Source organism: Pristis pectinata, chromosome 20, assembly GCF_009764475.1.
Source record: "Pristis pectinata isolate sPriPec2 chromosome 20, sPriPec2.1.pri, whole genome shotgun sequence".
NCBI classification, from domain to species: Eukaryota; Metazoa; Chordata; class Chondrichthyes; order Rhinopristiformes; family Pristidae; genus Pristis; species Pristis pectinata.
This window is the reverse complement of record NC_067424.1, coordinates 28994570-29014937: the sequence shown is the minus strand read 5'-3', so window position 1 is coordinate 29014937 and position 20368 is coordinate 28994570. Positions and strand designations below refer to the sequence as shown.

Here is a 20368-nt window from a genome sequence, read left to right as displayed (position 1 = left end):
TCAAGTGGTGTGAACTTGTATACTAATACCCCCTTGGTTATATCCTAAAAAGGTCAGGACCTTCAGGAAGAGACAAAAGGAGCAAAACCCTCACCTGGGGCTCAACTGCCAAATGTGACCAACCCTCCTAAACGAGTCCCTGATAAAGCAGATGGTTAGCTACCTTTGGGGAAAACTAAACATAACTTCTTAGGCCTGTGTTTTCACATTTTTTTCCCCCCAGAAAATCTCTCAATTAAATGATGATCAGATATACAGGTTCTGGTCAACTTTCAAGTTGATCTTGGGGTCAGTTTCTTTTTGCATTTCCTCTATCCATTTTCCAGGAATGATCGTCAGTTTCAAATGCAGGTTGTGACATTTATTTCCCATTAATAACTGACATGAATTGATCCCATCAGCAAAACAGACCTCAGTTTATCCTCAAAATATTTTTAATTTAAAATGCTGGATGAATATTCTGCACAGGACTGATCGTTTCCCAGCTTCACAACAAGGTATCAGGAAACCCATTCCCAGCAGCTGTGCTTGGATTGAGATTCACCATCAATGTTACTATTAGATATCAATTGTTCAACAGAATGCACTTAACTTCTATTTTTGTTTTAATTTTCTGGCACTTAGGGAATAACAGGTTAGAAGGAGTTAGTTAATTAGAAATTCATCCCCAGTCAGAAGGACTAAATGCATCAATCCAATATCCAATAATATTCAATTGCTAAAGATTCCTCTCTACTTTTTCAGGGATGACCATGTCTGAATCCACTAGTCACCTTGAATAGATCCCAGGTATTCAATGACACAAATCTCACTTTCTGTATGGTATGAACTAATATCTTCTGTTAATTAAAAAAATTATTGCAAATAATTTAATTGATCTCAACACACTTACTGATTTTAGAAGGCTTAGTTATAATAGCACAACACAAAATTCTTCAGCTAACTCCATGAGGATGCTGTATTCACTCACGAAGGAACTTCACCTCTTGTGGCACAACACACCTTAATACATCTGACTGGGGGCTCTTCCCTCATGAACGACTTAGAGCTTACCTCTGGGTAAGTGTTGGTGTCGTGGTTCCATTTGAGCAAGTTCATGTAGCCTTGATTCAGCACTGCAGCTGGGCTCACCACTGTTGGGTGGTTGCCATGATTCTGTAAGATTGAATTGGAAGTTCCTTCAGTTGCTGCTTTCAGCCATGCAGTTGTGTGCTCCAAAGCATCTGGGAAACACAAGTAAGAAGGTATCAATGTCAGATTCGTGTAGATCAATTGGTAACAGCAGCAGTTAACTAACCCCTGTGGACCAAAAGGTCCCTGGTTTGTTTCCTGGCCCGTGAGGGGTTGGTTCATTTCCACAGTGGTGATGGTTTATAAAGACTGCTGCCAACTCCCCTTGGATTCAGCTGTGTTATCCCTCAGCACTGGAGTCTCTTCTCTAAATTACTTGTTTAAAACACCTCTTAAAATTACTGCTTTGACAAACCTTCACACCCAAGACCTTATAGTTTAGTCACATGGGCTTAATTTTTTCTTAATCTTCTGTACTAAAACTATTAGTATGATATATCAGTATTCCCCTCCTTCTATGCCCATTACACTCTGAGGATATCAGGACAGGGTGCTTAAACTTACACAGAACAATTCCATTGAACTCTACTTTGGAGAAGGAAGGGATCACTTTGGTTCCAATATGTGCAGCAAAATTGTAAATGCATTCAGATATAACATGCTAACAACTTAGCTACAAAAGTAAATCTTCCCACCATTCATCACTACACTTTCCCTTCAGCTCTTCCTTGTTCTCAGCACATTCTCTGCAGTAATTCATTAATTCCTGCAGCTTAATGTTTCTGACTCAGTAATGACCACTTCACTGAGTTACTTACTGGGCTGTTTGTTGAGGAACTCCTGGAACTTGCTGCGCTCATACTGAATGGACTGTTGTTGTAAGTGTGGCTTCAGAGTCTTAATGGTAAAGTTCACCATGTCGATCTTCATCAAGTCAAGCACACGGAAGATCTCCCTAGGAGAATGTAAAATTAGATGGATTAAAGATGTCATTTCAAGGGGAACAGACTTTATTACTCTGCTATGGTTAGTATGGAACACCGCATCACAAGGCCAAGTTGATCAGATGGATAGAGAGCAAAGAGACCTGGAACAACCTTCAGTAAATTATAATCTGAGTGGATGAAGAGGTTAAGGCACAGAACAAATAGGAGAGGGAACATTTCTAATGAAGATTTACTTTCAAATATTAATGTGCTTCAGTGGTAAACATGGTAATTACAAGCCTCTGAGTCCAGTGGAGGCCATAGCTCAGGACTAGGTAGCGAATCTGAAAGGACTTGAATGATTCTCTATCATAACCACTGTCCCAATTTTTCCAAATAGCAGCTGTTTGTAATGATTCTACTTTTTCCATTGAGACCTCCTTTAGACCCATGTTTTGCCCCTTTCCTTGTCCCATTATCAACTCCTTTTAGAATGGATGATTTTCTCTTTTATCATTTAAATTTTCCTGCCTTCCCATTTTGTTCTTTTCTTAAAACCTGTTACATCTCTAATGTCTTTCAGTTCCAGTGAAAGGTCATTGATTTGAAATGCTGACTCTTTCTCCACAGACACTGCCCGAGCTGCTGAGTATTTCTAGCATTTTCTGCTTTAATACAAAATGAAGCAAATTATGAACACAGGAAACATGACATCTTTGTAAATAACAAGGGCTGCGGATGAAGAAACATGATGAGTACAGTTGTGCCAGAATCAGTGATAGAACCAGGACCAATCAACACTTTCAGAAGTGATAGGTGCAGCATTATATAGTTAATGGTACAAAATTAAAAGAGCATTGTAACCTCATGGGAAAACATTGAGAAAAACAAATGAGCAAGAGATTTTGGAGTCTCATTATCAAGTCAATTCTTGGCTCCCGTTAAGAGAATAAATGAAATTGTGGATTTTATTATAAAATGAAAGAAGCATGCATTAGAGAAGATTATAATTCTTCTGTAATTTATATTTAAAAAATTATCTATTATTTGTAAGTCCATGTAAATCCTGCAATAATAATAAGTTGCATTTATGTATTTGCCTTTAATATAGTAAAACATGACAGGATGCTTCACAAAACTTAAACAAAATTTGACACTAAGCCACAAAAGGTGACATTAGAATAAGTAAATCCTCAAGGCTAGTTGCAGAGTTAATTCTAATATAATACACTTGCCCATCCTCACTTACCTGAAGAGAGATACAGTCTCTGTGATGTCTTTCAGTTTCTTTATTTCTTCATCCCTGATTGGTGCACAGAGACTTCCCATCATGCCTATGATGAAGCCAGCCAATCGGTGGATATCCAGTGCATTGTGATTGGCCTGTTGTTGGATCAGCTCTATGTCCAGCACCTCACCAATCTGTGATCGCAAACGGGTGTGACCAGGTAGCAGGAGTGACAACAGTGACTAGAGAGAATAAAATCAACAATGAAAAGGATACACTTCAGACCATCGGCTCTACTCATATCTGACGCATTTACTCTTGTTTGATTGCAATCTTTAATAGTTCTGGAATATTCCACTCACAAACTGCTCGGCCTCTAAGTTTTTAGCTTAGTCAAAGGTTGAAAGACAAAGCAATTTTCCTTCTTTTAAAAAATGTTGGGATAATTATCTCCTGTCTCATATTTTCTCACAACATAGAAGGAAGTCATTTGGAACACCAATCCCATTCTCTACTCATTTCCCTGCAACATATTCTCTTTCACATACCCATTAACTCCCCTAAATCTCTTATCACTAGTGGTAATTTACAGTGGCCTATAATCCCATCAAACTGCATGTCTTTGGGATGTGGGAGGAAACCCATGGAGACATGGAGAATGGTCACATGGAGAATGTGCAAACTCCAGTATCTGAGATCAGGATCAAATCCAGGTTGCTGGAATTGTGAGCAGCAGCCCTGTCTGCTGTGCTACTGTACCGTGTCTCTTCCACTCCCGCTCCTTCACCTTTGGAGGATAGGAAAGGTTTAGGTTTAGAGGGACATGGGCCAAATGCAGGCAAATGGGACTAGCTCAGTTAGGTAACTTGGTCAGCAAGGACGAATTGGGCTGAAGGGCCTGTTTCTGCACTGTATAGCTCTATAACCTTTCCCCATTTAGCTTCTGGAGTGTTGCACTCGCCAAGCAATTTTGATTAACTCCTTTCTTGTGCTAGAATCTACTTGAATTATTTTCCAGGATAAATTCAAGTAGATGCACAGATTTAGAGTTTAGCAGAGGAGAGCTGTTTTCGTCTTCTGCTTTCTTCTTAGGCAGTTCCTTAGGAAATAAAATAATTTGCTTCAATTTTGATTTTGCAGGTTCTGAAGTAGTTAATGAGGCCAATGTGGAAACTGTAGACTCTTTCACATACGGGGCAGCTGGTGTTTGAGTCAGTGGGCAGATGGATAGTTTGTGAGTTTTCCAAGGTTAAGATCAGTAGAACCCTCAGAGATATACTGTAGTTCCAAGGACTGAAGATTGTTGCTACACCTCTAATAGTTCCACAGAATTCCAATCAATATTATGGTAGGAGATCAGGAAACTTTGGTTGGAATTCAGGGAGAGTGAGGAGTCAATTTAGCATTGCATTTGCCAAGGTGTGAGCAACTTTTGAAGCATTGTCTAACCCCAGTGCAAGGGTAAACATGGATTTGGCTGTTCGACAACTAACGTCACCAGTTTGGCACAACTCCGGTGGGTTTATAAATTATTCTGTGGGACGGTCTTATTCAAGGCAGATGCACAGTGAATGTGAAAGCCTCTGCAGTGTTGTAAACAGCTGCTTTGAGGTTTTATTGTTAAATTCCAATCTGCCTTTTCCAAGGAAGAGATTTGAGAGCTGGGCCAATTAGCACACCTATATCATTCCAGCCAGACCTGAACTGGACTTCTGTCCATCTTGAGCCCTCACCTCTTTAACTTCCTGCAGCAGCCTGATGGCCTGGGAGTACTGTGGTGGAGTCTCGTTTAACTGGGTCTGCAGGCTATCCCAGAATGCTTGGTGCATAATCTCCTTCACTCTCCTTTCCAAACTGTGAAAGAAATGAACAGATATTTAATGGACAATTTCACTGAGCCTGTTACAGGGAAACAAAGCTGTATCACAGAAACATGCAGCACAATAGTCAGCCTTTCTGCCCAGTGTCTGACTGGTTCTTTGGTAGAGCTATCAAAAAACAATTCCTGTTTCCCTTCATTCCCTGTAGCCTGGTAACCTTTTCCCTTCTAATATTTATCCAGTTCCATTTTGGAAATTATTCTCATGATTCTTCTCAACTATACCAAGGTCATACCAACTCTCTGTGTATTTATTTTTCCCATGTCACCTCTGGTCCTTTTGTCAATAACCTCACGTCTGTGTCCTCTGGTTACTGACCTTTCTGTCAATAGAAATATTTATTCCTATATACTCCATTAAAACCTTTCATGATTTTGAACATTTCAATCAATCTCGACTCAACCTTCTCTGCTCTAAAGACAACAACCCCAGCTTTTGCATTCTCTCCTGATGCCTTGATATTCTTGGTAAAATGTGGAATCCGTAAGTGAACACAATATTACAAACATTTACCAATAATTTCCTTGCTTTTGTAATTTATGAGTTAATAAAGCCAAGGGTTTCTTATGTTTTTTCTAATTTCTCTAAAATTGTCCTGCCACCTTCAAAGTATTGTGTGCACACATCTCCAGGTGCCTTGTTTCTGCACAGCCTTAACATTGTACCCTTTGATTCACATTACTTCATCTCGTTCTGCCTTCACTTCCCACTTCTCAGCTGCCATATGACCTCTCAGTTCACTGGACTGTTTATTTCACCCTGATAGCATCTTGTAGTTTATTACACTTTTGAGCTGTTCCCAAGGAATATTTTGAAATGAGGTCCTGTGTATCCCAACTCAGAACGGTAATAAGTATCAAAAAGAGCATTGGTTCCAACAATATCTCCTGGGGAACTTCAAAGCAATTTCCTCTATTATGAAAAACAACATATTATCACCATTATGGTTTGTTTTCTGTCTCTTAGCCAATTTTATACCATGCTGCTGTTGTCTCTTGAATCACATGAGTTTTAATTCTCATAACTGGTTCCTTCTGTATGGCTCAGTTACTTAATTGATAAACGAATACGTAATATGTTATCTAGTGGCAGGGAGGAGGGCAAATGACTAGTCAAGAAACTAAACTCAGTAAGTTAGACCTTTACCTGTTCTGAGGTGATTCCTGCTGCTGGATCTGGAAGTTGCTGTTTATGACTACTTCATGTGCAATGGCCATGTTGGACACATTTCGGGCAGTTTCCAGAACTTCAGTCACAGATACTAGCCGTGGTGGGCTGGCTGTGTAAGGGACAAAATGCAGACAGCATATTCTTATTTTCAAAATGACCACATCAAATCTCCCTGAACCTATAATAGAATGGCTAAGATTTACATCACCATTTAATTTGAACAAATCACATTTTATTCTGATTGAATACGATACAGTGAATATTGTCAATGGCGTAATCTTTCTGATCATCCACCATTGTCCACCCTCTCAACCCCATCTTTAATTAATCTTTCTTCTGCAAATCCTTCACTGTTTACCTTCAGTTTAGAACCAAAGTGTTCTGAGGCCCAAGTGGTACAGATCTGAGCCTATCTACCACAAATACATCACCAAGCTACATCACTCTGCCATTACCATGCAGTGGTCCCAGAGGGCAAAGAGAAACCTAGCTTCATTTTCCCATCAGCAAAGCCTCTATAAGCCCCTGTCCAAGAGTAGCTCCATGAAACAACAAATGGTAGGAGGGCATTGAGATGATGCTCTGTGCCTTTACTGTTGTTGCCCATTGCTCTTCCTTTCTCACATTTCCCGATACCTTATGTCTTCCCCAAACTCATTTCATCCATGACACTCACCTCTCCAAATTGCTCCTGTTTAAGCTTCATCAAGAAAGCAGTGCTTGCTACCTGTTAATGAACAAGTCCTGTATACACATATCCTGTATACACAGTATATGGGTGGAGGTTAGGAACAAAAAGGGTGTTGTCACTTTGCCAGTGGTGTATTACAGACCTCCCAAAAGTCATCAGGAGATAGAGGAACAGATATGTAGGCAGATATCAGAGTGATACAATAAAAATAAAGTTATTATACTGAGGGATTTCAATTTCCCAAAAATTAACTGAGATTGCCTTCGCATTGGTTAGTAAAACATATGTGATACTAGCCTTCATTAGTCACGGCATTGAATTTAGAAGTAAGGTGACTATGCTTTAACTTTATAAAACCTTGGTCAGATCTCAGCTGGAATACGGCTTGCCATTTTGGTCACCAAGCTATAGGAAGGATGTGAGGGAACTGGAGAAGGTGCAGAGGAGACACATCAGGATGTTGTCTGGGATAGAGCAGTTCAGTTATGGAGAGACTGGAGAAGCTAGGTCTGTTTTTCCTGAGGTGGAGGAGGTTAAGAGGGGACATGTTTCGGGTATATAAAATTATGAGGGGTATAGATTAGACTGCAGGAAGCTTTTCCCCATATCAGAGGCAGATAAAACTACAGGTCCTAGGTTTAGGATAAGAGGGAAAAGATTTTGAGGGGATATGAGGGGGACCTTCTTTACCCAGAGAGTGGTGAATACCTGGAATGCACAGCCTGAGAGAACGATTGAAGCTGGGTCGCTGACAGCATTTAAGAAGTGTCTAGACGAGCATTTGAATTGCTTAGGCATAGAGGGCTGGGGACTAAGTGCTGGGGAATGAGATTAATATGGAAGGGTGCCCACTGTGCTAGGCAAGGACAGATTGAGCCAGGTGCTGTACGATTCTATGATTCTATATACACTAATGCTCTTACTTACTTTATTGGTGTGTCTGCTGGCTACATGGTCTCTGTGTGACCCCAAGATTAATGCTAGGTTCAGTCTGATTTTTATTAAGACATTAAGTCTAAATTTCCATCATATCAAATGATAACCCTTCCCATGTTTCTTAAAGGACAGGAAATTACATTGCAATCATGAACATTTGAATGTATCATCTAGTAAATATCCACCAAGCCTTATATAATCAAATTCCTTATATTTAGCTGTCTTTGTTAAGTATTTTCTCATGTTTCAAGTCCAAATCCTTTTAAGATTTTGTCTAATAATATATAAATATCTCATAATTGGGACAGTGGGAAGTAATTTACTGCAACAGGTGATTTAGGAATAAGTTTTTCTCCTGCCTTCAGCAGCTTTTATGCAAAACTTTACGTTGAAATTAAAATATGGAAATAGACTATTTATACTAATTACCTGGAGGAGGAGACAGAATGTAGGATTTCCAAGTTTGTTGATGATATGAAAATGAGTGGAAGGGCACGTTGTGATGAGGACATTTTGATTCTGCAATGAGATATAGATAGAGTAATTGGGCCAAAACCTGGCAAATGGAATTTTGAAATGTCTAATACTAGAGGGTATGCATTTAAGGTGAGAGGGGGTAAGTTCAAAGGAGATGTGTGGGACAAGTTTTTTTACACAGAGAGTGGTGGTTGCCTGAAATTGCCAAGGGTGGTAGTGGAGGTAAATATGATAGAGGTGTTTAAGAGGCTCTTAGCTGGGCACATGAATATGCAGAGAATGGAGGGATATGGGTTTGTGTAGGCAGAGAGGATTCGTTTAGTAAGCTTTTAATTACTAGTTTAATTAGATCGGCACAACATTGTGGGCCGAAGGGCCTCTTCCTGTGCTGTACTGTTCTGTGTTCTATAATGAGGAAGTGTGAGATCATGCACTTCGGTAAGAAGAATCAAAAAGACTATTATTATCTAAATGGAGAGAGATTGCAAATGAGTGACGCTCAGAGGGTCTAGGCGTTCTCGTGAATGAATCACAAACAGTTAGCAGGCAAGTCCAAAAAGTAGTTAAGAAGACAAACAGCATTTTGGTTTTTATTGCAGAGGGGTTGGAGTTTAAGAATAGGGAGGGTTTGTCACAGTTGTACAGGGTTGTTGGTGAGGCCACACCTGGAATACTGCACACAGTTTTGGTCCTTTTACCTTAAAAAGGATATGCAGGCAGTTCCCAGGTTATGATAAGGTTCTGTTCCTGAAAACTATTTGTAACCTGAACTGTTCATAAGACGGAAATGAACAGCGTGTGGGAGGGGATCACAGAAACAGCTGTGATGGGAGAGCAAGCAGGTGCGGAAGAGCAGCCGCCAGTCAGCCTCACTGACTTGGTGAGTAAGTGAGTCTGCTCAGTACTCCCAGCTCTGCTCGGCTCGACCCAACCCCCCCCCAGTCATTGCGGCTAAGGGTGACGAGGGACTGGGTGGTGGGGAAAGAAGGAACTGGAAATTCCCCGTTCCCACCCAGCAAAAGATGCCAGCAGCCCTGCAGCAGCCGGCAAATCCATCCCCATCCAACCACCAGTCTCCCGAATGCTCATTTGTATGTATGAGGTGTCCATAAATCAGGTGTTCGTAACCTGGGGAGGACCTGTAGTAGCAGTGGAGGCAGCCCAAAGAAGATGAACCAGGCTAATTGCTGGGCTGAGAGGGTTGTCCTTTCAAGAGTTCATGGACAGTTTTATCTGTGTTCCTTAGAGTTTGGGAAAGTGAAGGGTGATCTTATTCAAACGTATGAAATCCTAAAGGGCTTGATGTTGAGATGTTTTCACAAGTTGGAGAATCATGAACAAGAGGACATAGTTACAAAATAAGGGGCCAGTCATTTAAAACTGAGATGCAGAGAAATTTCTTCTCTCAGGCGGCAGTGAATCTCAGAAATTCTCTGTGCCGGAACGGTTTTGGAGGCCAGATCATTAGATATACTTAAGCTGGAGACGGAAAAAGTATTTGAAAGACCAAAGAATTGTGGATTATGGGGAACTGGCACAGAAGAGGAGTTGAGACCAGCATAGACCAGCCCTAATCATATTGAATGGCATGGCAGGTTCGAGGAGCCAGGTGGCCTACTCCTGCTCCTATTTACTTGTGTTCAAGAGGAACAAGAACATGAGAAAGGCTACAGGGGAAAGGTGCAACCTAGGATCCAGAGAATCGCTTCGCAAGTGAGCAGTGGAGGGGAGGCCTTGTCCACGTGGGCTATAAGGGACTCCTTCATTGAGAGATAACTTTCATGTGTGCCTGCTAATCCCCAATGCAGACCAAACAGCCCTCTCCATACAACAACCCTCAACGCCATCCATGTCTGTAGTTTGTTGATTAAAATATTATCCAGTATAAAATGAGATTATTAAATAATAAAATCATTTCAAGGAAGAGCTGCTGCTTATGGTTGAACTGAAGAAGTATGATCTGAGGAATAAGGTACTCACACACTTCTACTTCAGCAATGGCCTACTTACTTGTGTTGGCCCATTCACTTCTAATGCAACAGACATTATTATTCCTCCATGTGGGAGAAATGTGGATCATGTGGATCCATTATCCTCACTGTACCAAATTTGCACCCAAGATGATACCATACTGACACCAATCTGCTGCCGGTTTCACAGCAAATTAGTCAACCAATAACCCTCTCAAACTTATGGAAAATGAAGAGTCATTGCATGCGTAGAGGAGGAGGTCTGAGCATTTCATTGAATAAGTTTACAGGATTTAATGTAACAAGGGACGTTATTATGAAATCATTTTCCTTGCTGATGGTTTCAGAATTAAGTAACCAGATTGGAAGTCCTCTCATCAAACCTGCATGTAAAGCTGGTCAGTTAAAGAGTTTGCTTTACATTCTTTCCCATTGCTTCAGTGTTCCTTTGCTTTAAATGGTGTATTTCAAGGCAAAGAAAAACTTAAGAGTGTGCATTTTGCATAGGATTCCCTATTCAGTGAGACAGCTCCGTCTGGTAATGACAGGTATTGGGACAGTGGACAGCTGTAAGCAGCATTCCAGTTGTCTGACGCCACTGTAGAGAACACTTGTGAAGGTGGGATTCTGTGCCAAGTGTCTGCTACCAGGCTGCCTCATTATTCCTACATTACGAAAAGAGACACACAGTAAATGTGCAGGTGTAACTTCAGTATAACTTAACATTCAAATGGATATCTTTATTTTAAGACTCTCTCTTCCTATTCTGGCAGAGAACGTGACATTTGCTTGGCACAATCTAAGACAACATTTTTAAACTATAACCTGGGAAAATTTCATACATATTGCCTGCTTTCCCTAAGGATTAGAAGGAGAACTATGAGGTTGATGCAATTAGAAAGTAACCTTTAATTTGAGCACTGATAAAGGTGTTCAGATTAATATGCCAAGTGAAGATGAACAGATAAAAGAAGTGAATATTCTCTCACCTCCAAAAATAAATTCTGTTAAATTGGCGTGTTATAAATTGTGAGAATGGTCTGTCATCTGTTCCTGGATGTCTAGACAGTGGCTGTCTAGAAATGCACAACTGAATGTGATTGTGCTCTCCGCAGTCACTGGATGTGTTAGTGGAGTGATATCAGTCAATGGTTCTGGGTCCAATTGCTTAGTATTAGCACTTAGGCTTCCATTCCACAGTTAAAGGTAATTTGCAAGATTTCTTTCGTGCAGAAAGAATTGAGCTTATAAATAGATTCCACTAGCACAAACCAACCATTGTTATTGACCTTGCACCACAACTTCTGCTTTCAAATCTCTTCATGGGGAAGGAAAACCATCAATGGGTTTCTATCCAAGATTTGTGCTTGAGCTGAACACAGATTGTATCCGAACATTTCAACAAGGTGAATGACTGACAAAAATAAATACTGAATTGTGATTATGTGACAATACTCTGAGATATAAATGGTAATTTTGGAGACTTTGTGAGTTAAAGTTCTCATGCGTAGTGCACCATTCCTGCATCCTATGCAATGGAATTTTACCAAAAACCTACTGAAAAGTACCATTAATACAATTCTAGATTTTGTTCCAATTGTCATTGGTATGTCTCGCTTATACTCAGCCTTGTGATATCATACTGCAAGTTACGATGTCACTTAAACAAACTGATCCCCATTCACAAGGCATGTGAATAGGTGTGAATAGTGCAGAAGTTGCTTGTTGAAAGAGGCTTTATGAAGTCTTGAGACTCAGTTCTTCCCAACCGGTCCTCTTTTCTGTTTCTCTTAGTGACTGTATTCATTCATGCCAACCCCCACTGCTTTTATCCTACACCCTCTGCCCTTCCGCCCCCCCCCCCCCCGACTCCACCAACTCTGAATGTCTGAACACCTTCCTGTCACTTTACCATCTCTACGTTTTTCCCCAACGTCCCCTCTTGTCACCCAATCCTCCTCTTGATCCTTTCTCTTTATCCTCCCGATTTCCTTTATCCCCCTGATCTCTCTATTGCCCCTCAGTGATACAGAGCATAATTGATTTTCTCTGCCAATTCATAATAGTGAGAGTTTTATGCTTGTTTTATTGTACAAGGCCCGTTCTATGTACATGACATCTTGAACATCAGGGCCTTGTCAATGCCACTTTAATATCTTTTGTTAAGGCATGGGACAATTTGTAATCCACTGATTTTATACTCATTTATGCCATGGCGTGACTGGACAGTGCTATCCCTTTTGTGCATTTAAATAGCAAAACATAACCAATTCTGATCAAGGGTTCATTGACCTGAAACGTTAACTTCATTTCTCTCTCTGCAGATACTGCCTGACCTGCTGAGATTTTCCAGCATTTTATGTATATAACCAAACTTGGAAGTATAGCTGCTGAATCACTACTCTTCTCTCCTCACTGTAAAATGCAGAAGTTTTACTAATGTAGTAGCATAGAAGAACTTGTAATCACATAGTACCTTCCCCAAAGCTCCTTTTAAGTGTGGTCACTGTTGTAAAGCAGCAGGCAATTTATGTGTACCGACGTCCACTATGTAACAATGAGATAAATGACCAATTAAACTTTCTTAGTGATATTGGATGAAGTTTGAATGCCCAGAACTCCTTTGCTCTTCTATGAATAGTGGACTACTTTTAACCAAATACTACCCTGTGAAAATTGAATCAACACAGCATTTTGCTTTAGATACTTATGGGGTTAGAACAAGGAACAGAAACAAATGGCCAAATTGTTGGTTCAAGGAAATGCAATACTCTCAAACTGTGAGTAGCACTTGTTGTAGATACTGATTTCCACTACTAATGGTTATTTCTGCTCTTGCTCACAAATTCGCAAACTGCTCTTTTTTAAATCTGCGTTCTAAATTCCTGTGTGAAGGTTAAAAATGAGGGCTGCAATTACTCAAATTGTGTTTACCTTCCAAACTTCAAACCTCGCACCTCCAAAAACCATGGACTCTTGCTGGGCATCCTTCGGGACCTCTCCAAACACCTGATCCTCAATTAATGTGCACTGGTTGCTTAGTTAATCCTAGATGAATCACAAGCCTCCAGCCTGTCCTTCTCAGCAGCAGTCACCAGAAAGTCACCTGGGGAGGGACGGGTGGAGGAGGCACAGGCTGCTGTTTCTGTTGCCCACCACTTCCCCCATTGAAATGAAGCCACTCAGTGCAGATCAGTCACACACCAGCAAAATTGTAGAACTTCAGCATTAGAGGCAACTATTCCACTTGTCAGGACACTTCGAAGGACTTCCAACCCATCCCATCACTCTGCTCTTTCTTCAGAGCTTTCAAGTCTTTCCTTTCTAATCCAGTACATTCCAGATCATAAAACCAAGTTCTCCTCACTTCCCTTCTAGTTTTTAGCCATCTATCTATCTATCTATCTATCTATCTATCTATCTATCTATCTATCTATCTATCTATCTATCTATTTAAATAAATAGATATTTAATTAAATATATAAATATAATTGTTTATTAATAGATAATTAGATACATTAAATATTTAAATCATTTTAGTTCTGTGTTCCTAGAATATCCACCTTTCTGCGAATGGAAACGTTCCTCCTGATTATCAATCCATTATGAATTCAAACATTTCTGTTATATCTCTCCATGATCTTGTGGATCTCCTTACCTGTTTGATTAGCTCCAAGGATGTAGGGGAAATGTACCTGTAAACTGCACTTTCTGAAATTGTTTTAAATTCCTTTGTCAGAAGCAGCAAATAGAGCTTTTACGAATTCCCTTGCTCCTCATTTCTATTATCCTTGAAGTCTGATTAACAAATTTATCAAATTATTGTTATTTTGCAGTATGAATTCATAAGAACATAAGAAGTTAAAGTAGTAGTAGACAATTTGGCTCCCCCCCCCCCCCGCGCCTACTCCACCATTCAAATATATCGTGGCTGATCTTTTATCCCAGCAGCATTTTCCCATATATTTTGACTCCCTTTATGTTCAAAGAATTTACAATTTATGACTTGAATAAAATGAGTGAATGAGTCTCCACAACCCTTTTAGGTAGATTATTCTAAAGATTCACTATCCTCTGGGTTAAGAAATTTCTTCTCAATTGTATATGGCCAACCTCTTATTTTGAGATTGTGTTCTCTGGCTTTAGACATCCCAGCTAGAAGGAACATCAAGTCCCCATCTACCCTGTCAAGCCCTGTAAGAATTTTGTACATTTCAATGAGATCACTTCGCTTTCTAATATAAAGAGAGTATGGGCCCTGTCTGCTTAATCTCTCCTTATATAGACAAGTTTGCCACCCCAGTAGTCAATCTGTTGAAACTGCACTGCACTCCCTCTATCAAAAGTATATCCTCCTTTAGAAATGAAGTCCAAACATGTACACAATATTCCAGATGATGTCTCACTAGGAGCCTATATAAATACAGTAAAATTCTTCACTCTTACAACAAAATCCTCTTGCAATAAAGCCAACATACTGGCTGCCTTTCTAATTGATTGCTTTGCTGCTTGAAGTTAGAGTCACAGACAGATATAACAGGAAAACAGGCCCTTCAGCCCATCAAGTTTGCGTCGACCATCAGGCACCCAGTTTTACACGAATCCTACCTAACCCAATTTATTTTCCCACTTTCATATCAACTATCCCCCAGATTCTACCACTCAACTACATACTTGGGGCAATTTACAGTGACCAATTAACCTACCAACCTGCATACCTTTGGAATATGCAAAGAAACTGAAGCACCTGGAAGAAACCCACATGGTCATAGGGTGAACATGCAAACTCCACACAGACAACGCAGAGATCAAGATCAAACCCAGGTCACTGGAGCTGTGAGATAGCAGCTGTGCCACTATGCGCCACTGTGCCGCCACAGGATGAACTGTTTAGCTCCTTAGTTCACTGTCCTCAGAACAGCTGGTGTGAGATGATGACTATTCTCCCACATCAGCTGCTGCATTCATTCTGGATGGATTTTGTGGGTTACCTTAAATGCCACCATATTGTCTAAGGGGTAGGTATAGGGTGTGGCAGCCTTATTTATTGGAAATCTCTGGGTTGAGCCATTTAACAAATACTGTATGCACGCATGAAGTCTCCACAGGATAATTTCTGAATCACTTTTTTAGTCAAACCAACCATCTTTACAATTCAATCTATTATTTCCGCAATAAACAAACTGTTCTACTGATCAGATTGCTGTTAATCTTAAAGGGAAAAATGTAATTAATAATCAGGTTACTTTACCTGTAATTGTCTCAACAGAACACTCACATGCCTGATCCTGCCCAATGCAAACCTCAAAAGCATCCCGGCTACAACTAAAGTGATCTTAATCCCGAGGCCATGAGCAGATGGAGTTCCAACTTAATAGTAAGACGTGGGAAAGAGCTCTCTCATTATCCTTTTGTGGTTTGTTTTTAAATCTTATTTGTGATGTCAAGTAATCATTTTCAGAAATTCCTTTCGTGTTATTGTGCAGCTTTGCACCCTGTTCAATGGATTTTAGTTTCACATTTTAGCATTCAATAATTACTCCGAAGGCTATCTAAAACTCCCAGTTGGTGCCTGTGACTGAAAAACATTCTTTAAAACTTGCTAATTATACCAGAAAAATCTTACTGCTGCAGTGTGCCTAACAAACCCTATTTACAGCATGATCTATTCATACTGTCTCTCTATACTTCACCGTTCTTGAGTGCAATGCTATGTGTACTTGGGTATAATGGTAGACAATGTACTGCAGATCTGGAGCAAATTTAGTGAACTGTTATGCTTAGTGTATAAGCTTACCAAGAAGGTGTCAAATTAATGCAATAGATTTAACATGTGGACAATGTACTCAGCCACAACCAAATCAGAAGTTAAAATGTGAATCAAACTAAGGGTGGCTGGCATTGTCCCCACCCAACCCTTTCCCCAGTGGCTGTGCTTATGGCCTCAATCTCCATTAGCCGTCGAAGAAGCCAAAATCATAAAGAGTCCGGAATCCTCATCACTCTCCATTGATCATGGTTCGATGTGGCACATGTGAAACTGAAGTCAGGAGAATCAGGTGGTCTGTGATGGGCCTATAAATGAGTGGCCATTTGGGTTTGCACATGAAAGCTTTGCTAACACTTGTGGAACCTTATCCTGACATGTTCCAGAGCCTTCAGAGAAGCACAGTTAAATGCATTATGAGGGAAAAAGTAAGTAAATTCAGACACTTCCAATCGTCACTTACTGAAATCACTCTAACAGTCAAAAACAGTCAAAAGGTAAACCCTTCTGACATCAACAATTTTTGTACGAGCAGTCTGACCATGAATTTCTTAATGATATGGAGGGGTATAACATCAGTTTTTAAAAGGCGCGCAACATTATGGAGTCAATAACACAATGACCAATGACATTTGTTTGGCACTAGCTTATGTATAAATACTCACTATTGCACATTAATAATTAATGATGTTCATCATTATAACATCAGTATTATTAACATTTATAACACTAATTGGGTGATATTCTGAGGATCACACCAGGGATTATGGTCTGTAGTATCAGGTGAAATAGAATTTTTTTTGCAGTGCTCATTTCATCACTATATGCCAGTGCTGCTTTCAAATGTCATATGGCAGCTTGATGTAGTTGATTTGCAAGACATCACAAGTGATGGCTGCTGAATGCTAACCTCATACTTACAGCAGGAAATACTTGGCTTGCAGAGGTTAGGCATACTGGAGCTGTCATTTCCTCCATTAGACTCGACGTCAGCAGGCAGAGCTCGTCTGCCTTCTTGTTCCCCTTGACTTTTATTGCGACTGTCACTCGCGGGTAGTTTGTCCTCACTGTTGGGCATTGTGTCTAGATTTATTTACCCCTCAAAATCCAGTTGAAAAGGAAATCTGTTGGTTAAACAAGAAGACATGCCTTTCAGATCAATGTTCTGTAATTCTGTAATATAATAAAGGGCAACTCCCAATTCCCCAGATCTTTAGAATTGTCACTTAAGGAGTGATGTGGGAAAGGAGCCAAGTTACCAAATCTAGGATCTACATTGCAAAAGGTATCTGAAGAAATTGCCTACAGTGTTGGACTGTTGCCTAAAAGACATTGCATGTTCATCTGCATTCTTTCTCTTGCTGAGACTCCGGTGAATTCTCAGCTCCAGCAGCAATGTTGCAATGGCTGCGGTCAATACCTTGCTCCTGAGGCCAGAGAAACACAAGAATTTCTCTTCCACTGTGGAGATTAATATCATATAAAGCCTGCATTGTCTCTATATGCAAAATAGGTTGTCACTTACATACTTATCAAAAACTTTTAAGGAAAGGTTCCAGTGTCTAACCATGCACTAACAAAAAATGTTTTACTCACACTCTGAGTCCCATTGTCCTTAGCTGACATCCACTGTTTCACCATCTATTGCACTGAAGTTTTCTGTAAATTGCTCCATTGTCATTCTCCACATTCCCTTCCTAACCTCATTGGCGCTACATCCTCATTTACTTTCTGGAACCTTATAGCCCTGGCCATCAGTGCACCACCCTCCCCTCACTTTCCCACCACCAACACCCACCTCCCCTGTTCCAATTCTTCTCTAGCATTAGAGGCTCCAAAGTCATGCTCCTGTACTCTTGAGTTCCAAACCTAAAGCCTCCCTGACTTCTCATCCACTTCTCATCCATCTTTCAAAAAATTCCTCAAAACCTACCAAGCCCAATCTTTCCTGGTGAAAAGCAAAGAAACTGCAGATGAAATCTTTAAAAAAAAACTGAAAATTTTCACCAGATCAGGCAGCATCTGTGAAGAGAGAAACAGATTTAATGTTTCAGGTCAAAGACCATTCATCAGAACCAAAGATCACTGACTTGAAACATTCACATCTCTCCGCAGATGCTGCCTTACTCGTTGAGTATTTCCTATTTCATAGAACCTAGAACAGTACAGCACAGGAACAGGCCCTTCAGCCCACAATGTTGTGCCAAACTAATTAAATTAGTAATCAAATGCCCAACTAAACTTATCCCTTCTGCCTACACAATGTCCATATCCCTCCATTCTCTACACAATTATGTGCCCATCTAAGAGCCTCTTGAATGCCCCTATTGTATTTGCCTCCACCATCACCCCTGGCAGTGCTTTCCAGGCACCCACCACCTTCTGTGTACAAAAACTTGCCCCATACATCTCCTTTGAACTTACCCTTTATCACCTTAAAACCATGCCCTCTGGTATTAGATATTTCAACCCTAGGAAAAAGATACTGGCTGTCTACTCTATCTTTGCCTCTCACAATCTTATAAACCTCTATCAGATCTCCCCTCAGCCTCTGCAGTTCCAGAGAAAACAACCCAAGTTTGTCCAACATCTCCTTATAGCACATGCCCTCTAATCCAGGCAGCATCCTGGTAAACCTCTCCTAAGCCTCCACATCCTTCATGTAATGGGGCAACTAGAATTGAATGCAATACTCCAGATGCGGGCTCACTAGAGTTTTATAAAGCTGGAACATAACTTCCTGACTCTTGAACTCAGTTCTTCCACTATTAAAGGCAAGCATGCCCTACGCCTTCTTTACCACCCTATCAACCTGTGCAGCCACTTTCAGGGAGCTGTGGACTTGGCCCCAAGATCCCTCTGCACATCAACACTGTTAAGGGTCTTGCCATTAACAGTGTACTGTCCCTTTACATTTGATCTCCCAAAGTGCAGCACTGTTTCCAACATTTTCTATTTTTTCCCTGTTAAATGAAAGCTTAATGCCCCTTCCACCCATGTCCGTGATGTTTCGCACTGAAATCCAATGTGAACCAAGTGATTTTGAGGATGGAATTCATGCAGAGTACTTGGAATTCTGAAATCTTCATAATATAATGAATTTTACACGTTTGGGAGTGACATCCACAGTGTGGACATGATCTGTGAATACTGAGATTAAAAGACAGATTCTACTGTCATATAGTGCACGGAGTTTGAAAAACTCTAACGTAAAAGTTTTAAAGGACTATTCAGGTAAAACTCAACATTTCAAATCTGACTATAGCACCCCGTTACCAACATCTGTTACATTGAGAAGCCGGAGAAGAGTCATTCACGCCTGTAGAATTTCTGCCTCTTCTACTACTTAACACTAGCGCACAAATATCTGTGACATTATCAATAGAGCTGTTCCTGCGTTACTGGACACTCACTGGTTACATATCTCTAGGTCCTTACAAAGAACCCCTGCGTACGGTCCGCAAACTCTCCTGTCATTCCTCACGGGAGATTCTGGAAATATCCAGCAGCTCCACAGAAGTTAAACACTGGTCAACATTAGGGGCGACATCTTCCGCCGTTGATCTGCCGTGCTTTCTCAGGTACGGATGGACATGTTTGCCCAGTTATTTCAGATTAATTATCTCTTTGTCGTAAAACTAAACGACTGCCGCACAATCCTTCACATTTAACCGCATGACAGATCAAAACACGAGAAACCAATCCATTTGCTATCTCAAAACTGGAATACAGACAATTTTGAAATAAATAAAAAACAATCTGCTATTTCTTTGAAACATTGGGCACAGTAGTTTGTCGACTGCAGTGAAATAACATTTGAAAAAATGCATGAAGAGACCAAATGATTTGTTTTGTCACCTTTACTGGATCAAACCTACCTACCTTTGAGTCCACTCTGTTCTCACTCTCTGTGTTTACACCGACGACCAGTCCTGGTCCCGCTCTCGTTTCAAATTAGATCTTACCACTCTGCAAACATTAAGGGATGTACAACCCGAGCTTTTGTTTTCAGGCCCAGGGGCACGCATTGAATAGGATCGTGATCATAGTTAGATAATACCTTTGACAATCAAGTGATATTTGCGAGGTCTATGTACGTTTCATTTTTTAAGAATGTTGACAACACAGTAGCTTGAACGGCTTCAAGGTTCCCCTCGTTCAATGAGCGCTTCCAATATTGAAACTAAACATCGCCGAGGCCCCGCCCCTTACAGTCAGTTGCAATCTGGCAAAATGTGAATTAAAATATCAG

General features: G+C 40.5%; 1 protein-coding gene across 3 annotated transcripts in view; it reads right to left on the bottom strand.

The window, feature by feature from the left end:
* Positions 1-20141, bottom strand: part of LOC127580960 (T-complex protein 11-like protein 1) — a 28386-nt gene extending 8245 nt beyond the window's left edge. The window contains exons 1-7 of one of the 3 annotated variants that reach the window (XM_052034964.1): positions 19999-20141; positions 17038-17240; positions 6252-6384; positions 4959-5079; positions 3247-3467; positions 1890-2026; positions 1054-1223 (exon numbers count right to left, since the gene is read on the bottom strand). In XM_052034964.1, the coding sequence (XP_051890924.1) occupies positions 1054-1223; positions 1890-2026; positions 3247-3467; positions 4959-5079; positions 6252-6384; positions 17038-17194 (939 nt within the window). In that variant the 5' untranslated portion in view covers positions 17195-17240; positions 19999-20141. Of the gene's footprint in view, positions 1-1053; positions 1224-1889; positions 2027-3246; positions 3468-4958; positions 5080-6251; positions 6385-17037; positions 17241-19994 lie in introns of all 3 variants that reach the window. The other 2 variants (XM_052034962.1, XM_052034963.1) reach the window with 2 other exon arrangements.
* Positions 20142-20368: the final 227 nt, after the last annotated feature.